General features: G+C 35.9%; 1 protein-coding gene across 2 annotated transcripts in view; it reads left to right on the top strand.

The window, feature by feature from the left end:
• The window catches only part of SLC2A2 (solute carrier family 2 member 2), a 31,261-nt gene extending 14,114 nt beyond the window's left edge, over window positions 1-17,147 (top strand). For both annotated transcript variants that reach the window (XM_044251784.1, XM_044251785.1), the window contains exons 4-11: window positions 1,635-1,759; window positions 4,325-4,440; window positions 5,323-5,485; window positions 5,981-6,168; window positions 8,898-9,002; window positions 12,215-12,316; window positions 13,194-13,397; window positions 13,484-17,147. In XM_044251784.1, coding sequence (XP_044107719.1) covers window positions 1,635-1,759; window positions 4,325-4,440; window positions 5,323-5,485; window positions 5,981-6,168; window positions 8,898-9,002; window positions 12,215-12,316; window positions 13,194-13,397; window positions 13,484-13,684 — 1,204 coding nt within the window. In that variant the 3' untranslated portion in view covers window positions 13,685-17,147. The remainder of the gene's footprint in view (window positions 1-1,634; window positions 1,760-4,324; window positions 4,441-5,322; window positions 5,486-5,980; window positions 6,169-8,897; window positions 9,003-12,214; window positions 12,317-13,193; window positions 13,398-13,483) is intronic.
• The last annotated feature ends 681 nt before the right edge of the window (window positions 17,148-17,828 follow it).

The following is a 17,828-nucleotide window of genomic DNA, read 5'->3' as shown; positions in this document are numbered from 1 at the left end:
TCACCATATTGCTTGGCTTGTGGACCTCATTCAATCTGCAAAACACATTACTCCAGTCATACTTCTGACATTACATTATCTTCTCCTTTGCCCTCCTCTTATAAGAATACTTGTGAGTCCATCATTGGATGGATAATCCAAGATAATCTCTTTACCTCAATACCATTAATTTGATCACATCTGTAAAAACCTTTTTATTATATAAGGCAATATATTCCCAGAGTCTGAGGATTAGGATGTGGACTCTTAGGGGATATTATTAAGCTTATCATATCTATTGAGTAATCTTTGTAGTATAAGAGACATAATTTTACTCTCCAGAAAAAAAAAAAAATCTATCTGGTATTAAAGATACATGCTTAGAAAAAGCTCTGCTATTTAAGTTTGAAACATTGACACAAAATATTAAAAGATCCTTACACTTCTCTGTGGCACAAATACTTCTATACCTGTCCATTCAAATTCTTTTATTGGCCTTATCATCATCATTAAACTTTTTAAGTTATTTTTATTAACATATATTAAACTTTTAAAATTATTTTTTATTAATGTATAATGTATTATTTGCCCCAGGGGTACAGGTCTGTGAATCATCAGGCTTACACATTTCATGGCACTCACCATAGCACACACCCTCCCCAATGTCCATAACCTGCCACTCTATCCCTACTCTCCACCCCCAGCAACCCTTGGTTTGTTTTGTGAGATTAAGAGTCTCTTATGGTTTGTCTCCCTCCTGATCCCATCTTGTTTCATTTTTTCTTTCATCTATTGAATTTTAAAGAAGGTTTTTGTGCCCCACTTTCCCACTGAATGGGAATAAAAGTATCAGATATCTGCAAATATTGTTAATTTTCACATGATTAATTTTGAAAATGATGTTTTTGTTGCTACTGTCAGCTTTATTACATATTTTACATTGGCTGACATTAATTTATAAGTTCTGGAAATATGACACACAATGTTAAAATAAGAATAATTTTAACTCTCTTTGATAAGGCTTAAAGTAAAAGAATATTTTAATTTACTTCCAAACAATTCATATTAAAAGAAATATAACTTTGGAAGCTCTTTACATTATCTACATCAGCTAAAAACCTGTGTCATTAAGACAGAAAGAAAAGGAGGGAGGAAGGCAAGGAAAGGAAGGAAGGGAGGAAGAAAGAAGGAGGGAAGGTGAAAATAAGAGAAATGAAAAGAGAAGAGAAGGAAGAAAGAGGAGAAAGAAAGAGGATGTCATAGGTTGCAACTACAGTGTTGAATGCATCTATCACCAGGCAATTATCACTTAAAACAATCAACTTGTAGAAAACTTAATTAGTTAACTGTTTGAAAAAGTTTCAGAAGGGTTATCTTAAATCAAACCAGTCATCAGTACAGTTGAATCATCTCTATTAAAATGTGGAGATCACATGCATGAAACTCGGATTTTCTCATTTTAAACATTATTTACTGGTAAAGCTTTAGTCCACAGATAAGTCAAACTAGCAATTATGGTTTGAAATTCCCCAGCTAACTTTCTCAGCAAAATTAAAATAACTGCTCTTAAGTAAATATCTTAGCATACTCTGAGAGCAAATAATTTTATCAAGTTTTGATGCTGAATTTGTAATCCTTGCTTTTTAAACTTTCAGAATCAAAGCCATGTTGGTAGCAAACATTCTCTCATTAGTTGGAGCTCTCCTGATGGGGTTTTCAAAACTGGGACCATCTCACATTCTTATAATTTCAGGAAGAAGCATATCAGGACTCTACTGTGGTAAGTCATGCACACACCCACGCACGCGTGCACACACACACATCTGGAAATTATTTTAAAGGCAGATTGGTAACATGCAGGGAAGTTTTTGAGCCAGAGGTGGCATCACAAAAGGGAAAGGCAATAGCATAAACTTGAAGTCCTGAGTCAGGGAGGTTTGCGACCAGTAAGTGGGAGTTATGAAACTATCTTCTCGCTCCTGGCAATTTCTAGTGGCATAATCACAGGTAAGTTATTTAATTCATAGCTTCCTTCTCTGTTAAATGAAGGAGATAGTATCTACAATGTAGGGCCCTTGTGAGAATGCATGTAAAACGTTCAGCACAGAATCTGCCTCCAGTCAGCTGCCGAGAAAAGCTAGCTGTTGCTATTGCTCCAGCTATGCTGAAGACAGTGGCACACTGCTACACCCAGAACCTCCAGCTCGGCTCTTGTTGCCTACTTGGCCACCTAGGTCTCTGTCTCTCCTTCCCTTAGTGGATGGATTCCAGATATGACTGGGTGAAGCATTACAGTGGCGGTGACCTCAGGGAGAGGGAGTCAGGCAGGAGCAACTGGTAGAAGAGTTCATAAGGGACAAAGGATGCTCCCCTTCCTTGTGAACCTAACATCTGAGTATCTGGAATCACTAGTTCTTAGAAATAGCTTTTCAAACTTTTGGAAGTTTCAAACTTTCAGAAGCGAATTTAATCAGCAGAGGTCTGAGCGAAGGGAGGATCACCTAATCTCTAAGATGGCCAAATCTTTAGATTCTCAGTGCCAGTGAAGCCCTGATTGTGATGGTTTGGAGCCAAGGTTTAACCCCCTGTCCCAAATCACAGAACTGTCTTTCAAAGCACTGGGGCCAGGGGAGGGTACAAGAGCACAAACAATGTATAAAATGTTTATAGTTTTTACTTGCAAAGAGAAAAGACTATAGCTTCTGTGTCTTCAATGATCCCTTGAAACAAAATTCTAAACAAAATTCTAAAGGGCCAGAAGTTAATAACTTAATTAAAAGTCTCTTTTCATTATTTTCCATGTTAATACAAAGAGCTGAGAGTGAGGACAGCTTTATTAAGGTGAAGAGGCAACCAACACGTGGAGAGATTTAGACTCAGAATGAATTAATTCTGGCACTGTCTCTGCCTGGGTTTAGATATATTAACTGGATCTTTTGTAAAATGCAAAGAATAACACTATCAAGGAGGTCCAAATCATGATTCTTCTTTCTTCTCTCTCCATTTTAAAAAATAGAGTTTAAAAAAAAAATCACAAGTATTTTTGAGAAAATTGAAAAGAAATGTTATAAACATTGTGGAGCAACCAATCACTAGCATAGCCAAGTAATTCATACTCCCCAACAATCTTTTAAAATTATACCTGGTTCTGTTCTGAGCATTAAAATTGCTAAAAATTATAGGATATACATTTTTACTTTAAATTTGTGTGAACTCAGACCTGTGATCTTATCTACATTATTATGTTCTTGAGATACAATAGGAGGTAATACACAGAGAGTATAGCCTGAAAAGGGGACAAATAGTGTGTTTCTTCTTATTTAAGATCAACAGACCACACATTAGAGGCACATATAAATGTCAGCCAAAATTCAGATGCTATATCAATCACGCAACTGTTCATGTGAGCTATTAAGAACATTTTAAAGCATTAAAAACATACTGAAACAGTTCCCACATTCATCTTTTACACAAAAACCATACATTTCCATTTTATAGACAAACTGTCTAAAAGGAAGACTCTGACAAGTCTTATTTTTAAATTCTTAAGAAAATGTTAAACATTGCATTCAACCTTGCTTGTTGATAGTGTCTGACCATTTCATGCACTCAGCAAATGGCTGGATACTCCACCATTTCCAACATGACTGATTATCTCTGTGCTTAAGAAAACTATAGAAAGCAGAATTGCCTAGAACTTTTCAATTTTTTGGTATTCCTTTAAGCACCAGTCTTTTCTGAAGCCCATTGTTAGGAGAGATTAAAGAAGCTGGGTTGCTCTGGTTAGAGTAATTGAAGGAAGAGCCCCTGAATTCCTTAACCTCTTCACCTGTCCACACCTCCCTCACCACTTTAACAGTGACCTTGAGGCACTTCCACACTGTGGAGACTCAGGGCTTGTAGTTCTCATGCTAACGCTCTATTGTACTATGATCTTGGATGAACTGTTTCTGACCTCTATCAAGTAAAGAGATTGGCTTAGATATGTTCTAACTTCCTTTAATACCATGAGTTTAGGCCAAGAATATTATTAAAGCATTCTTTAGTCTCTTTTCTGAAAACAATCTGAGGCATTACGATGTAGAGAGTCGATTTTAAATGGTTTTAACTAAATAAGGAATGCTATGAATTTCTTTCTATTCCTATATCTAGCTACAACTTCAATCAAGTCTTATCAACAAATATTCTTTGCATAAACTGTGTCTATTACTGGGGACAAGGGGTCTTCCTTCCAACAGACTCTGAAATGTCCTTTTAATCAGGATACTGGCTATACTTGAACCAAATTATTGTTATTGAAATAGTCCTGGCTGCACTTTCACATTTATGTTCATGTTTTATGCAGGACTAATTTCAGGCTTGGTTCCAATGTACATTGGTGAAATTGCTCCAACCACACTCAGGGGTGCTCTTGGCACACTTCACCAGCTGGCCATTGTCACGGGCATTCTTATTAGTCAGGTAAAAACTCCTATTCCCTACTTCACCCATCCTCTATTTTATCCAGCTTCTCCCTCCCTGATAATCTAGACACAGCGGAAAAAACTGGTTCCACCATTGGGAATGGGAATGCTATAGAGACTTAGGCTTTTTAGCTCAAAGCTGTATTATTACTGCTCCACTCCTCACTTCTTCCCTTGGATCTGTGGTAGGACTGGCAATAGAGATGACCCAACATGCCAGGTCTTGAACTCTAGGAGCTAGTCTAGAATTAAATTATTCTGTTCAGATTTCAAATAGGAAACTTCACATTTTTGACTGCTTGGATTTCCTTTGTTCTGGGCACCTTACCTAGACAATTAATATGTATATGACTACCATAGCAATTTTTTGTTCAGCTGGCTCTATCCTTCTCTTCTATCCCAAGGACTCAGAGTCCTCAGAACCCCTAACCTAGGATTATCCAGAGGGTAAGCCACTGCAATAAGGACGATAAATCTGGTTCTCACTAAAATAATTGTTCTATTTATGTAATCCCATTTTATTTTTCTGGGTAATTGAAGAAGAAATTTTTAGGGTCTAAAGTTACACATGATTTTTGTGGTTGCTTTAGGTTTTAAATGTGTTCTTAAAAGTTTGGTTGTTTCCCATCCTAAATGACCCATATAAGTTAATGAAAATAAACCTTGGTGAACTCTTTGCAAAACACATAGTCCTGAATTTAGTGAAGTAAGACACACTAGTAATAGTTTCTGCTTTGGGCATACTTGAGTCAAAGTTGTCAGGGATTACTATTAAATAGCTTTCAACAAATGGTTTCACTATTAAATAACTTTCAATAACGTTACAGAAGGCAGACCTTAAGTGTTGTGCAGTTGTCATGCTTCCTCCCTGCCTTTTCAGATTGTTGGCCTCAACTTTATCCTGGGCAATCATGAGCGATGGCATATCCTTCTTGGTTTGTCTGCTGTGCGAGCCATCATCCAGTCTCTGTTGCTCTTCTTCTGTCCAGAAAGTCCCAGGTACCTTTACATCAAGTTGGATGAAGAAGTCAAAGCAAAGAAAAGTAAGTCTGTGGATGTTCTTTTTTCTTCCTATTGTTTTGGAACTATCAGCTAATGAAAAACAGTGTGCATGAATGTTTACTGGTCAAGTTGGTACGAGCACTTTCTAAATGAAGACAATGATTACATGTAAAAAGAATGTGCAAGATCACTTCAATATGACTCACACATGCCATTTCAAACCCATAAACACTTGAGCCCAAATGGGAAACCCACATGCAGGGTATTGGACTCAACCAGAGGCTTCTAAAAGACTTTTACATGCATCATTCTTCTATGATAACAAAGATCAGAGTTTTCTTTGTCACTAGATACAAGTCAAATGTTTTTCTCAAAATTTAAAAACAGGATCTAATTTTTCAAAAAGAATTGCAACACTCCTGCTGTAAAGCAATAGAAAGGGCTTTGCTGAACTACAGCTCTTTCATTAACATAACAAAAATAAATTTACTTTTGTTTTGACCTGAGTTGTGTCAACTTGATCAATTTGTGGGCAGGCTTAAAAAGACTCAGAGGAGGTGTTGATGTCACCAAAGACATCACTGAGATGAGAAAAGAAAAAGAAGAAGCATCCAGTGAACAGAAAGTCTCCATAATTCAGCTCTTCACCAATTCCAGCTACCGACAGCCTATTCTAGTAGCACTGATGCTGCACGTTGCTCAGCAATTTTCTGGAATCAATGGGGTAAGTTTAAGAATACTTTCTAACCCCCTAAAATAGGGGAAGAAAGGAGCATAAATTAAATAGCTAAAAGGCATTTAAAAATGTTGACATCATGTTTTACTACAAAAAACATATTGAGCATTAATTTTCTTTGTTTTGCCACATCTGCTTTCTAAAATTGGACTAGAATTTTTAAAAATGTCAATAATCAATGGTACTGTGTGTCTATTAAGATGGAACGTAATAAGCAAAAATTATAATTAATTCAAAAGAGGGAAAATGAGAATAATTATGCCCCCCAAAACACCGTAAATTACAGGGGACTTCTACTAGAGTTGAGTAGCAAATTTAGGATTTAGTCCATAGTTCCCTCCATCTATGTATCATTATTATTTTTTAAAGATTTTATTTATTTATTTGAGAGAGAGAGAGAGCATGGGGGTGCAGAGGGAGAGGGACAAGCAGGCTTCCCGCTGAGCAGGGAGCCTGACGTGGGGCTCAATCCCAGGACCCTGGGATCATGACCTGAGCTGAAGGCAGACACTTATCCTACTGAGCCACCCAGGCACCTACCCTGTTTTACCTATGTAAATGAAGTATACCAGGGCACCTAGATGGCTCAGTTGGTTGAGCATCAGACTCATGATCTTGATCTTGGGGCTGTGGGTTCTGGATTGAGTTCTGCATTGAGCCCTGCACTGGATGTGAAGCCTACTTGAAAATAAATAAAGAAATAAATAACACCAAATAGTTAGCTGCAAAGAAGTTTCCTGCCATGCAAGAAACTTTCACTCTATTTGGAGAGCCAGCATACAAAAGAAATAATAGTGTGAACTGGCATGACACTGGAGTAAGGGCAATAGATAAGACATGATCGAAAACCATACTGAATGTATGTTTTCACTAGCTTTTAGGTTTTGAACTGAAATCATTGCATTACACAGACTAAAACTGTTCTACTGGCAATTAGCTATTAGAAGAAAAAAAGTAAACATTTGCTAAAAAAAAATACTAGATTTTAAAAATCACTTACCCTCTTTTACTGCTGTTAAAAATATGGTTTTGGCTTCCTCTATTATGAGCTAATCACAGATCCATAAGGGGATGACTTGTGGATGGGCAGAGCATTGGGAGAGGTAAAGAATGTAATTCTTACCTGTTGAAACAAAAGGAGACCTGAACCTCACTCAACAAGCTGAATACTCTCTCCTGTCATCTCTATCCTCCTTTAATGGGTCCTTGATATTCCTCTTAATCTAACTCTCTATGTAACTTCAGAGTTTGGAGACCAAATTTGTATCCTTTTTCCAGCTCTGCCTGTGTATCCAAAAGAACAATACTTAGTCATTCTGAACCTCCCTGCTATAGCTCCTATCGCAGTTCCTGACTTAGAGGCATCCAGGAAATGTTGAACTGAGGCTGTTGGGCAGCCTAAAAATGCAGGACAGTGTCCGGTGTGCTATAAGCTACTCTTCACTGAGCACAATCTGTACAGTCCTTCTCCATTAGCCCTATCTGCAAGAAGAGATGCCAGCACAGGACATGTTAAATGGGGAAGGAATGAGAAAGGATGACAGAATGGCCTTTAAAAGACCATTATAGGGTGCCTGGGTGGCTCAGTGGGTTAAGACTCTGCCTTCGGCTTAGGTCATGATCCCAGGGTCCTGGGATCGAGCCCCACATTGGGCTCTCTGGTCAGTGGGGAGCCTGCTTCCTCCTCTCTCTCTGCCTACTTGTGATCTGTCTGTCAAATAAATAAATAAAATCTTTAAAAAAACATTATAAATGTAAAAACACAATTAATAATAAAGGCTATTAGAGAGATTTGAAGATTTCTCCATGTCCGCTGAGATTAGTGAAAATTTTTGGGTTAAAAGCAATAACAACCAGATTCCTATACACACTGGTAAGAGTGTCAATTGACACAACTTTTCTGGAAAACCATTCATCAGTATCTTTCAAAGCTGAGCATATAAATACACTATGGTCTAGTAATTCTATTCCTAGATGCAAATGTGTATATATTTCACCACAAGGATTGTACTAGAGTGTTCTTAACAGCAGCATTCATATTCACCCAAATGACAACTACCTAAATACCCATCGGTAGCAGACTGGATAATAAATAGTGGTTTATTAATAAAAAAATATTAAGCAATGATATTGAACAGTGTATAAATACACACAACTATATGGATAATTCTTACAAAGGTAATGTTGAAACTAGATACCAAATAATTCACACTGTGTGGTTCCATTTATAGCAAATACAAAATTAGGCAAAATTTGTCATGATGTTAGAAGACGAAGAGCTTCCTTGGAAAAATAGGGAGATATTCTGGGGGGTTCTGGAAGACTGGGAATGATTTATTTCTTGACCTGTGTGCTATTTGCACAGGTATGTTCAGTTTGTGAAAATTAATCTGTATACTTATGTTGTGTGTACTTTTTTGTATGTATTTTACACCTTAACAAGAGTTTTAAAATTAAAAAATATATATCAAGATAATGCAAATTCGGAGTTTTCAGCTAAATTTAAGGAGAACTTCAAGGAATCAAAAGTTTCAAACACTAAAGGTTGATAGTGGTTTCTCACTGCCTGGAAGGAAAGGACAGATAAAATGTTTAGGGTGTTCTAGGGACCATGGTTCCATAGAAACTACTAAAAATAAACAACTTAAAATATTTCTTGCTTTCAAGCTATCAGTGCTAGGATTCTTGATTAAAGCTAAATTGTCATTACTTTACAGATCTTTTACTACTCAACCAGCATTTTCCAGACAGCTGGAATCAGCCAACCTGTTTATGCAACCATTGGAGTTGGTGCCATCAACATGGTTTTCACTGCTCTCTCTGTGAGTTTATACCTCAGATAAATATGCATTTGTTCCTCAGTTCAGAAATGGCGCAGGGAGGTACTTTGTGATCTAAAAGCAACCAGCAATTAATGGCTCATGTGTATTGGGTGTATAGAACCAAGTGGGTCATGGGAAGAGTCCTATATGCAAATATACTACTAAGCATAGCTGAACAGATGGATCACTGCTTGTCCCCATTTGCTGGGATGCCATTTAGTCACTCATTTGTGAATTAATAACTGACTTGGGGCACAGAGGACTTATTCCTTGTGTAAATAGCTGGATTCCTTTTCCTTTGCTCTGTACTTACATCTGTTGGGATCAGGTGATGTGTCATTTCTATCAATATTGGGTCTTCTACCTAGGTTCTTCTCTTTCCATGGTTGAAATTCTTTTTTATCCTGATGTCTTAGTAAAAACGCTTTAAAAAAATAAGGCCCTCTGTAACATATCTATGTAACACGGTTAAACAGACTCAGCAAATTCTTGTGATATTAGGTTAATGGAGAGAGCTTCCAGATAGCTCACAAGGCCATAACTTCTGGTGATGCATAAAAATGTGTGTGATATTATAACAGATGGAGTGGAAGTGGTATAACTTGAAATGTTATTACTTTTGAAATGTTATTTTTTTTTCTGACCAGAAGAAAGGTCACATAGTCTTCTCAAGACCGAATACCTTATACAATGAATGATTCAGTATCTTGACAATAATATTTACCATAAATAATCTAAGAATAGATTAACAATCTAAGAATAGTAAACAAACAACAAAAAAACCCTAAAATTTCCCAACTCATGTAATTCACTCTAAAAATGAAGAATATTAAGCTTATTTTTATCTTTGAATACAAGATATCCAAAAAGCTTGTGCTTTCCAATGTTGGTCACCATGATATATTCAATACACTTTAGTCACTTGTTTTTCATTCTCTGCAGATGGACTTTTAACTATTACCTTAGAGTGGTCAATAAATTACAGCCTAGCTACCTAGATCAAAAAGCAGATTTGTCCAGACTACATTAAACAGTGCTGGACCTTGGAAAGAGGAGGGAGAACAGATAACAAGGGAACACCAGGAGTTCTGCAGGCACGCTTTAGAGATAATGCCTGTTCAAGCCAAAAGGGCACTCAAAATCGATGAAGGCCTGCTACTGGGATGTAATCTACTCACATTCTTTTGTCTCCTGAAATATATTCTTTACAAATCCTACTTCAACATATTTTTCTAATATGGAGATTATGCTTAAAACATTTTATATGTAACAGGATTTGGTATGTAAAACAAGTTGTCGAAATTGGGTAAACCAAATCGCAAATGCCTATAAAGGGACCTACTACAGAATTTCATTTTTGCCCCTCTCCCCCCAACCCAGCTGGAGTAGGAGTTGTTTCAAAAAGTTTCTTGATTATTTTAAATATGTGCTTTTAGAGTTTATACTTTTATTCTATGAAAGTTTTTGAACAGATGAGTGACATTTTTTTTAATCAGCTCTAATCATCTGTCTAACCCTCCAGGGCTATAGATAATATTTAAAATTTTTAATTACATTTATTTTTGAAAAGTTGTTTTAAGGATCAAAAAGTACAAAAAGGATAGTCCTTTGGTCACCCAATTCCTCTCCCCTAAATTACCAATGTTATTGAATTCTGTGTAGCCTTTCCAATAAAGACACACAAATAGGAATATGCACTGATAAGATATTAATGTTTCGCCAACTTGGAAGGGACATAATTTTTTTTCTGAATGAGTATTTGGGAAAAGAAAGACTTTCCTAACTCCATGCTGAATTATGTTTCCACATTCCATATCTTCTTCCACCCTAATGGGCCAGTAGAAGAGGGCCTGTAAACTTGAGAGAAAACAAAACAGGAAGAAACATGGAGGGAACAGGGACACAGATGGGTCTAGAGAAGAAGCAGTGGCATCCAGAATCTGTGTGATACATATGTCTTGGGCAAAGACAAGGGTTCTGGTCAGGCAGACATCTCCACCCTCAAGGAGTGAGTTTAGAATGTATTATCCTATTAGTAAAAATTATTCAGAAACAGAGGAAACAGTAAAATCCCTCATTCCTGAAGAAATGCTTCTATTTTCTTGATAGCTTGACATGGTGTCATCAAGTCAACTTTGAAAGTCATACTTACAAATTATATAGAGAAATGTTATGAACTTGGGCAAGAGGTGTTTTTCATACTACCTTCTCAACAGTAAGTGTGGGCTGTTTGTTCATCATCCTGAAGTGATCTGAAACCAAATATGTATCGTCTCTGAAATGAAAGGGGCTTTTATTATAGGGGAAAACAAATGTTTCAGATATTCTCAGAGGCAAAGCTCAAGGGTATTAGATTGCTCTTGATTTACTGATAGATTTATGAGCCAAGCCAATTTACTCACTGAAGTGAGAAATTATGACAGATAATTTCTGTGTGTGATTCACCAACCCTGGCAGTATCCCAAGGATCAAGCAAGAAGAGTCTATTTAACAAATATTGGTCTTGGCTAGTCATAAATGTTAACCATTAATGCAAAGGTCCACAGACCCAAAGGCATCAATGACATATCTCCTAAATTAGGATAAGAAAGCACTTTAAGCTTTTGCTTTAAAGTCTTATCTTTTCAAATGGATAATTCACTTCCAGCACCAAATACATTTAGAAACACCAGAAAAATGCAGATCTATTTGGTAAAGTGATAAATTCTGTAAGTTGCCAGGTGAGTGGTTGTAATTTGACTGTATTAGCAATTAGAAAGTTGGTGGAGAATGATTGACAACCCAACAGTTATACTATTTCAGGTGTAGGTTTTCTGCAGTGCACAAAATGTTGTACTTATAATAGGATAATTATCAAAAGACAAATTAATGTCCTTTTTTATGTAGAGCCATTTTAAATGTATAAGAAATCTACTGAAAGATACCTGAGATGTACAGGCTCTAATATTGTTCTCAAGTAATAATTGTAGAGTGATGGTAAGGTTATGGTTCTTTCAGAATGGCCTGTTCAAATGACTGTGACTAAATGAAGCAGGTATCTTTAAATTATCACTGAGATCAGTTCTGCCACCTGAGGTAAGAGTCACCCCCCAACTCAGTTCCACATCTGTAAAATGGGCTTATAGAACTGCCTCCTTCCAGCTGTATAAATTAAAATGACCTCTTTGGCAGTAAAAACTATTTAAGTCAGTATGTTTTTAAAACTTTCTCAGGTATTCCTTGTGGAGAAGGCAGGGCGACGCTCTCTGTTTCTAATAGGAATGAGTGGGATGTTTGTCTGTGCCATCTTCATGTCCCTGGGACTTATACTACTGGTAAGTGTAGATTTTTGCACTGAGGTATTTGGTTACCACATGATAGCCCTACTGTGCTCCAGGCTCTGTAAGTAAAAACATTTGAGGGACATCTGGGAGGCTCAGTTGGTTGTGCATCTGCCTTCAGCTCAGATCATGATCCCGGGTCCTGGGATCGAGTCCCTTGAGCTCCTTGCTCAGCGGGGAGCCTGCTTCTCCCTCTGCCTGCTGCTCCCCCTCTGTGCACATCCTCTGTCTCTCTGACAAATAAATAAATAAAATCTTAAAAAACAATGAGTTTGACTTATGACATAAACCCAGAGGAACAGCACAGAATACAAGGGAGAAATGCAAAGAAAAGGGGAACTAGCTTTTGGGGTTTAAATACTTTATTTTCACAAAGTAAACTGCACTTGTTGCCAAGGGAGGCGGTGTTGCAAAACGGTCAGAGCATAGTCTCTGGGGTCAGCCCTGCTCAGGTTCTAACACTGGCTCTGTCATTTGGCTACCTATGTGACCTAGAACAAGTACCAGGCCTTCGCCAACCCAGCATCTTCGTCCACTACTTCATGGAGGGTAATGCATCCTGTCTAGCAATCTTGGTATGAATAGGAGCAAAGGTCATTAGATTCTTGCCTTGCTTCTATCATAGGAAAAGACTGAGAATCATATAAAATCTAATCCAGAGGATTTCCTCTAACAGAGTTCAAAACATTTAAAAGCATAACTCAGACTTGAATAAACTTGTCTCAAACAAGAATAATTTGTAGTTGTTTACACGTAAACATATCAAGAACAGAGCTATGTCACTTCTGAACTCAGTGAGCCTACTTAGCTAAAAGAAGCAGCAGTCAATAGTTCCAACTCCACTTCTATTTTTGTTTTGTTTTTTCCTCAGGATAAGCTGGCTTGGATGAGTTATGTGAGCATGGTAGCCATTTTCCTCTTCGTCAGTTTCTTCGAGATTGGGCCTGGCCCCATCCCCTGGTTCATGGTGGCAGAGTTCTTCAGTCAAGGACCACGGCCTGCTGCTTTAGCAATAGCTGCATTTAGCAACTGGACGTGCAATTTCATTGTAGCTCTGTGTTTCCAATACATTGCGGTAAGCAGTCTATTATTGTGCAAATTTGCTGAGTAGAGATGGAGTAGAACAGCTGCTAATTGGAACTCCATTTGTTCTCTATGCAGAAGTTCTGTGGACCTTATGTGTTTTTCCTCTTTGCTGGAGTGGTCCTGGCCTTTACTCTGTTTACATTTTTCAAAGTCCCAGAAACCAAAGGAAAGTCCTTTGAGGAAATTGCAGCAGAATTCCGAAAGAAGAGTAGCTCAGCTAAAGTGCCAAAAGCTGCTGTGGAAATGGAATTCCTTGGCGCTACAGAGACTGTGTAAAGATAACCTGCTTTTTTGACAAGAATAGAAACAGGAAGAAAGTTGTGTGTTTTTAATTGATGATTCTTTGAGAATTTTATATCTGTGTCTTAAAGAATTGTTTTATTTTTTAGAGAGCTTTTATGGGCTCTTCTCAGAAATGTCATCAAAAATTACCAAAGAAAGTATTTTTTTTTTAAGTTAGAGCATCTATTTTTGATAGTAAGATTCTATAATTAAATGAACCAAAAAGTCTAGCTTATTTTACTACACCAAAGAGCAAGTACATTATAGTGTTCGAGCTCTATTCTTTATAATGAGGTTCTCCTGAAATGAAAGCAGTTCCAGTGTATCATGTTATTGCTTCATTAAGCACGTGACTGGAAACCTGAAGCTGCAGCTCATTTACATATTTGAATATGATTATGTTTGCATTTTCTTACCCACAGACCTCATACCAAAGGAGCTTTGGCTAGTGGTAATAAGGTGCCTGTTAAAATTGATAAATTTTCTATTTTCTCCCACTTAGCCTTTTATTAGAATTTTTATTTTGTTTAAAATTTTATTTTTTTCTGTCTTTTCACGTGGAATGGTTTATTGAGTATATTAATATATGTTCATAAAGAAAAACTTTTGTTTTTGGTAGGCTTACCAAATCTTCTGGGACTCAGAAAAAAAAGTTAGTTCCTTTGCTTGATAACCAAATAATTCTTATAAGATTAAATACTGAAAAGATTTTTACCAGTCATATAGCTTGTTAATATTAATATCTATTATAATATCTATCTAGTCATATAGCTTGTTAATATTAATATCTATTATAAACATATGCTAATTCCTTGCTAGTTCAGTCCTCTGCGCTCTATTTTAGTTTGCTTTTAAACTGAGCACAACCTGGTTTCCTCAGCTGTATTTTTTATAAAGTACATTCAATCAGTGATTAAGCTGGGCATTTTTATATCTCCTCAAACCCTCAATAAGTTAGAGCAGTCTGAGGGAAATCTGAAATAAAGGATTGCTCTGTTTGTTAAAACACATTATCTATTTTGTGTTTCAAGACAAATTGAAAGAGTAGGATGCCAGAAATCCCAAAGATGGGTTCCTGAAAATTTCATGAATGCTCAATTTCAGACTTGATCAAAATCCCTATTAATTTTTCTGGTTAGATAGTCATTCCCTTTGATGTTCCTTCTTTGTCATGGCAGTATATGGATGCTATCTAAGCCGTTCTATTGCTATTGCTAACATTTCCTGTGTCCTATGTGCCAGGCACTGTTCTAAGTGCTTTTACCTATTAGGCAAATTGGAAATGCACAGATGATTTAACAGACTTTCACTTATAGTCAATTTACAACTATGGAAATACGTTCTGATGGATACCAAAGGCTTAGCAGGGAGCTAAAGTATCTCCAGGCTATTTTCCCCACAAAGTGGAGCAGAGTCCATCCTTTTTATGTTTGCTTTAATGTGGATAAAAGGAAGGTACTTTTTAAAAAGTACTTTCTATGTGCGGAAGGGGAAAAAAATGCTGAACACTTGTTTTTTCCCCCAGAGTGTTTTACCTTTCTATAATTTGGCAGTCCAGACAACATAAAATGATTTCTTTTCACTTTGCTTTTTATTTCCTTTGGACCAATTTGGAATAAATTATTTTTACTTGGGACTCAGGACACAGTTAAAGTGAGTTTAAATAGTTCAAAAGACTTTTGTGCCAGCTTGTGAACTCTAGAAAAATTGTGGGGACTCTGAATGGACAAGAGCAGGAGAATGGCTCCTGTGTGGCTCTCGTCCTCTTCTTCAGGATGCCTGTGGTCTTTGAGAAGCCCAAAGTTAAAAGATAAAGAAGTTTAACATTTTTATAGGTGATGAATGTGATTTAATCAAATTGCTATTTCCAATCTCATTTACTAAGAAAATAAAGTAGTAAAAGTTTAAATAAAGAACCCAAAAGACCACTCTCAAGTTCTAATTACTTATTTCAACTAACGTATAAACACCAGAAATTCATAGCCTGGAGTTTAATGCCTCAGAGAAATTGAAACCATTTACATTGTTTCCGTTCCATATTTTTTTCCTTGCAGAGGTACAAATGAGTTGAAAAGAAACCTTAAGGGGAAGTAAGAAACTGTTAAAGCTTTATAAGACAAAGGAACTATCTTAACATAATAGAAACTCCCTGGTCTTTAATTGGATGAATCATAATAAATAATAAAATTGGCACTGATTAATTAGATACAATTGTAGGGAAATTAGATGTGAGTTTGAATAATTAATTTGCATAGTACTCTATTATTTTTGTGGAAGTCTTTTCATACTCTAATGTCCTAACAATGTGATTTTTCTTAGCTTATTCAATGCATGATTACAATTCTTGGTCTGGTCACTCACCTGCTACACCTAGCTATTGCCCACTGTCATGATAGCAGTGAAAGGATCTTCTCAATGAAGAGAAGATCTTTCTCCTCTATGCAATCAGCAATGTGATGGCACTGAGATACGCTAAGACTCTGCCCCCTTCTTCCTCAAGGAGCTCACAGTCTAATAAGCAGTTCAGGAAGACCAGGATATGAATGTCCCCATGTGTGCTTTTTGCCATCCATGAAACTTGATTTGAGGACCTTGTAAAACGGGCACAATAATATTACCTACCTCAGAGAGTTGTAAGGATTAAATGTAAAGTGCTAAGAAGAGTTCCTGGTATAAAAGGAGGTGCTTAGTAAATGTTACCTAGAATTAGTATTCACAAAGATACTGCTAAAATAAAAGTTTGTCATATATATTGATTTTTCTTTTCTTTTTGAATTTTTTAAATTTTTTTCCAAATTTCTTTTGAGTACAAGAAATTCTATAAATTCAAGATAACATTTTCTTATTTCAAGCAACAATTTCACAATGACAAAGGAATGGTAAAAAAATAAGGGAGATTTTAGGCTATCTAATTCTTAAACCCAAACTTGACATTTCCAAGTTGATTATGAGTTTTTATTTTTAAAGTTTGTTTTTACCTAAGTTATTTTTTAAAAGGTTTCTATATTTCTTGAATAATACTAAGTACAGAGTAAAATGCTGTATATTTAAATGCAATTCAACAAGATTATAATCACAGAAAAAGACCAAACCTTCTTGATAATCCTCAAAAACTGCAGAAGTATCATATACATGTAAACCAGTGTGCGTGCATAAGCTACTTCTTGCTGGATTACAGCATATGCAGCAAATAAGGCAATGTTAGGCAATATCTTGTTCTTATAGTGTCCTAAGCAGCGATGCTTAGTAAAGTATAAAAGAATATATAATTTTTCATTACAATTCTATCAGTGACCTGAGAAGAAAAGATTTGTTGCCAGCCACTCTGAGCCATCTGCTGGTGTTTTTTACTGCTTTCTAATTTGGTGTACATTAGAAAGAATCATTAAGAAAAGACTGGTTTTAGTTAGGGTTATATATACACTATAGTTTTATGTCAATAAATACATTTCTGAATGCTTAAGTGTTGCTTTATTTTATATAAAAAATAACCACATTTAAGAAAATTAATATTGGCTTACTATAACATATCCTTGTTTCTTTCTTATGGTATTGTTCCTATTCTCATTTTAAAGATAACACATGAGTTATTTTTTAAATCCAAATTTTATTTCCATTAGGCAGTTGTTTTGATTATCAAGAGTAGGAAAAACTAACCTGAAGTCTAGGTAAGAACAACTGACTCACTTTGATAAAATAAAAATAATTTCTTCAGTAAATGTTTAGTTGAGCTCCCACTGTGAATAAGATACTTTGTTAAAATTTTGTGAAAGACACGAAACTTAGAAAAAATTGTCTATATGCTCAATCCCTTGCATTCTCATAAAAGGGATAAAAGTTTAAAACAAATAGTTACAGTATGAAAGAGAAAATAGAAAAAAAACTGTAGTGGTTTTTAAGTTGACCTTTACAATTTTTGCTTAGCTGCAAAAGGTGTGATTTTTAAAACGACAGCATATGATGATATTTAAAAATTGTTGTGCTCTCTTTACTCAATGGAATTTAAATACAATAGTAATTTGTTAATTATATTTAATTTGTTAATTACTGTTTAATTTGTTAATTACTATTTGTTAATGCAACCATTAAAATATATGTAAATAGAGATATATATACATATATATTAGCAGTTGGAAAT

This window comes from Neovison vison, chromosome 6 (genome assembly GCF_020171115.1).
Source record: "Neovison vison isolate M4711 chromosome 6, ASM_NN_V1, whole genome shotgun sequence".
Classification (NCBI taxonomy): domain Eukaryota; kingdom Metazoa; phylum Chordata; class Mammalia; order Carnivora; family Mustelidae; genus Neogale; species Neogale vison.
The sequence above is the reverse complement of the archived record's forward strand: the minus strand, read 5'-3'. Positions and strand labels throughout refer to the sequence as shown.